Here is a 3,910-nt window from a genome sequence, read left to right on the forward strand (position 1 = left end):
TTCTCCTCTGCTTTGTTTCTGGTGCTGAGGCGACTGCCGCACGGCGAACTGCACGCCCAGCGCCGCTTCCATCTCCCGGGCACGGGATGAGGCTATGAAGCGGGCGGATGGGGACAGGGACCCGAGCGCGCTCAGGGCACGGGAAGCTCCTGCTGATGCAAAGCGGAGCCCGGCGACTGGTCCAACAGCGACGTCCACAGCCGCCCCCCTCTCTGCGGAGCCCGGGCCTGGAGCGCAGGCAAAGCCGCGTGTGCGGAGCTTTCCTGTGCGCAGCGCTGTGTGCAGCGGGACGCACTCATCGGGTGCAGAGCGGGACAGGGACGGTGACGGAAGCAGGCGGCCGGGACCGGGAAGCGCAGGGAACGCTCAGCGCTTCTCTCCCAGCGCCTGGAGCCTCCTGCGCGGCGGCCCAGGGCAACGGGCAGGGGACAGCGGCGAGGACCCCGGGCCGGACCAGCCTGTGGTGTGTGCTCAGTCCAGGCTCAGGGAGCTTCATACAGCAGCTTCTGCTTTCTTTCTAAGAACGTTTTACGAGTCCTGTGTGCGGCAGGTAATGTTCACATTCGTCACGGGAGTTGCTTTGCGCACACAGCACACGTCAGTCCTCCTTTACTCCCCCCAGCTCCTGTTTTCATAATTGGTTTCCCGTATGTGCCTCAGTTACTTTCCTCAGGGCTGAGACAAAATACCCGACGCCCAGAGTTAAAGGAGGAAAGGTTTCTTCAGCTCAGAGTTCATAGCAGTTTCTGTGCACGGTCGTCTGGCTCCAAGGCAGGGCGGACGGAGGGGCAGAAACAGTCCATGGCAGGCAGGGGGAAGCCAAGCAAGCAAGGGTCCTTCTGCCCCTTTCATCCTATCCAGGCTACGCAGGGCGCTGCGCTCACAGCCTGAATCCTAGCGCCCTTGAGCCCAGCAGTGCAGCCCGAATGAGTCCCAGCGCCACTCACTCTGGATCTCTGAAAAGCCCTAGCTGTTCCCAGGAGCTGCAGCTGCGGCCCTGCGGGGAGAAGGGCAGGAAGCCGGGCGGAGGAGGCTGAGCCGGGCGCATCGGACGCGGGAAGCGGAGGCGGGGGGGGGGGGGGCGTCGCAGCGGGAGGGGCCGGCGGAGCCCGCGGAGGGGAAGCGGTCGGGGTGACCGCCGGGGACAGACGGGCTGGGCGCCACCGCTGCTGGGGGACGCGGGGCGCAGGGCCAGGGCCTGGGAGCAAACCCAGCCGCACCCCAGGCCCAGGGCCCAGGGAGGACGGAGGAGGGGACGCGGCGCCGGGACCGTCCTGGAGCCTGCCTGGCCGCCGCCTCAAGAACCAGGCCAGGTGTGGGTATGGGGGGGGGGGGGCTGAGCGCCCGGGCGCTGCTCAGTGGCAGAGCACTTGCTTAGACTGTGCCAGGCCCTGGGTTCCATTCCCATCCCGGAGAGGGCGGGCTCTGAATGCCAGCACGCTGGGAGGCTGAGGCAGGAGGATCCCCGGCTGGGCTACACCCCCAGGCCTTTCCATTTATTTCTTCGTTTATTCGGAGACAGGGTCTCGCTAAGCTGCCAGGTTGGGCTCATGCTTTCTAGCTCCTTCTGCCTCAGCCCCCAGAGGGCTGGGCTCAGAAGTGTGAGCCACAAACCCGGCCCAACCCCCTTTGAGGATTCTCAGGTCTTTCTGTCACTCCCAGCGCCCCGTGGGCGTGACTTCCACCAGAGGATTAGAGGCCGCTGGCAGGCCGCGTGGTCCGCGCTTTCCGCGCTGCGGCGCTCAGTGTGAAATCCCCGCCGGCCAGGCCTCGCCCGCACACCCGGCCCCGCCCCCCGGAGCTGCGCCTTGCGGCCCGGGCTTGCCGCGCTGCTCTGCCTCGCTGAGTCCCTGGGACGGGGGGGGGGGGGGGGGGGCGGCCCGGAGCGGCGGGCAACGCGCGCGTCCCTCTGTTTTCCGGGGCTGAGTCCGAGCCCGCGGCTGGGCGCCTGGAAGCGCGAGTCGGGGGCGGCGGCCCACCCGGAGCGGCACCCTGGGCCCCCCCTGAGCCGAGCTCCAGACCCCACCTCTGGGCCGAGCCCGGCGCCGCGGTGCCCAAGGGGCAGCCAGTGACCGTGTGGTGCCAGGGCCCGCCGGACGCCGAGGAGTTCCGGCTGCAGTTCGAGGGGCGCCTCTTTGCCCGGGGGAGGCCGCGGAGCCCCGGGGCGCCGTGCAGAGTCCCGGTCCTCATCCCGGCCCTGAGCTCCCACAGCGAGGGGCTCTGGTCGGAGCCCAGCGACGCCCTGGACCTGGTGGTGACAGGTGACCCCCGTGCTTCCCGGTCCAATTTAGAAAGGGGCCGGGGCCGCGGATCGGTGCCAGGGCCCTAGGTCCGGTCCCCAGTGGGAAGAAACGGGGAGCAGGGAGGGGTGAATGCGCTAGCCGTGAGCGCACCGAGCAGCGACCACGCCTCCTTCCCGTGCTGTGGGAGCCGCGACCTGGGTTCCACCCCAGCGCCCCGACACATAAAATAACATAAACCCAAGCAGGCTGCCCACCCTGGGCCGGGGGGCTCTGGGCAGAGCTGGGGCATCGGCTCCTCCCACAGCGCCCCCACCCGGTGCCGGTGCTGCCGCCCAGGACCGAAGCCAGACACCGGGTGCAGGGGGCTCCCCGAGACAGGTCGGACCCGGGACTAGGGGAGGGAGCAGAGAAGGGACCCAGACCCCGGGTGAGGTTGGGGTGAAGGAGGGGCGTCACCCACCGCCCGCCCACAGAGATGCCCTTGGGGGAGCAAGTGACCTTGTTCTGCCGCCTGGAGACAACCGCGACTGGCGAGTTCTTCCTGCTCCAGGAGGGGAGGCCCAGGAGCCTGCCGCAAGGCCGGGGCTCCATCCAGGCAGAGTTCCCCCTGGGCCCGGTGACCGCGGCCCACCAGGGCACCGACAGATGCTTTGGCTCCTACTACAGCCATGCCTGGTCCTTCCCCAGCGCTCCCGTGGAGCTCCGGGTCGCGGGTGAGGACAGCCCCCACCCCCAAAGGGAATGGGGAAGATCCAAAGGGACTTACATTTCTTAGAGACCGAGTTGGCATAGCAGGTAAGAGGGCACAAGCCTGCAACCCCAGCCCTCTGGGAGGCTGAGGCAGGAGGATCATGAGTTTGAGCCCAGCCTGGGGTACTGAACTTCTAGGCAAGACACTGTCTCTACTCAGAGTTAAAAAGAATGGCTGGGGGTGTAGCCCAGGCAGTGCAAAGTTCAGTCCCCAGGAGGGGGAGAGATCCATATGGTGGTTCTCAAGGAACAACACCAGAGGGGCGGAGCGGGAAGGGGAGAGTATGGAGAACACAGAGGGAGACCAGAAGGAGCCCCAACCCGTACCTCCTTCCATTTCCAGGAGGCGGGAACACCAGCTTCTCACTCACAGACCCCACTTCTCCAGGTGAGGAAGCTCCGGAAAGATTAAACCTTCCCGGTGCACTGGGAACGTGGGGTCCAGCGGGGTCCAGCGAGGGCCTGGCAGAGCGCTCACCCCAGCAGGCGGCCGACCAGGGAGGTGGCTGGCTTGAGGAGGAAGTGACCCTGTGAAGACAGCAGTGGGGCTAAGCCAGGCCAGGCTGGGCGCTGTGCAGCGGCCGCCCAGCAGGGGGCGCTCGAGCCAGCAACAGGACGTCAGGGAGAGCCCGGGTCCGCGGGGGGAGAGGTCCGGGGAGGGGGCGGCTCCCCGGCGGGAGGACGGCTGCAGGGAGGCGGGAGGTGCGGGCCCGCTGCCCTACAGGTCCTCCTGTCCACAGCGGCTGCGGACGCTGAGGAGCCCTGCGCGATGCCCACAGAGCCGGGCGCCCGGAAAGGTCAGTGGCAGCGGCGGCGGCTGTTCGGCGGGGCTGGCGGGGCGGCGGCCGGGAGGGCGGAGGCGACGCCGGGTCCACGCTCAACCGGCTCTGCTCGGTCCGCAAGCCCGCTGCTCTGAG

General features: G+C 68.3%; 1 protein-coding gene across 1 annotated transcript in view; it reads left to right on the forward strand.

The window, feature by feature from the left end:
• The window catches only part of LOC110346048 (uncharacterized), a 36,055-nt gene that overhangs the window by 155 nt on the left and 31,990 nt on the right, over positions 1-3,910 (forward strand). The window contains exons 2-6 of the mRNA XM_087200909.1: positions 61-550; positions 1,928-2,314; positions 2,548-2,621; positions 2,688-3,013; positions 3,734-3,790. Of these exons, the coding sequence (XP_087057035.1) occupies positions 61-550; positions 1,928-2,314; positions 2,548-2,621; positions 2,688-3,013; positions 3,734-3,790 (1,334 nt within the window). The remainder of the gene's footprint in view (positions 1-60; positions 551-1,927; positions 2,315-2,547; positions 2,622-2,687; positions 3,014-3,733; positions 3,791-3,910) is intronic.

This window comes from Heterocephalus glaber, unplaced genomic scaffold, assembly GCF_053883595.1.
Source record: "Heterocephalus glaber isolate CG9 unplaced genomic scaffold, H.glaber_assembly_v1.0 deba00001745, whole genome shotgun sequence".
Taxonomy (NCBI): domain Eukaryota; kingdom Metazoa; phylum Chordata; class Mammalia; order Rodentia; family Bathyergidae; genus Heterocephalus; species Heterocephalus glaber.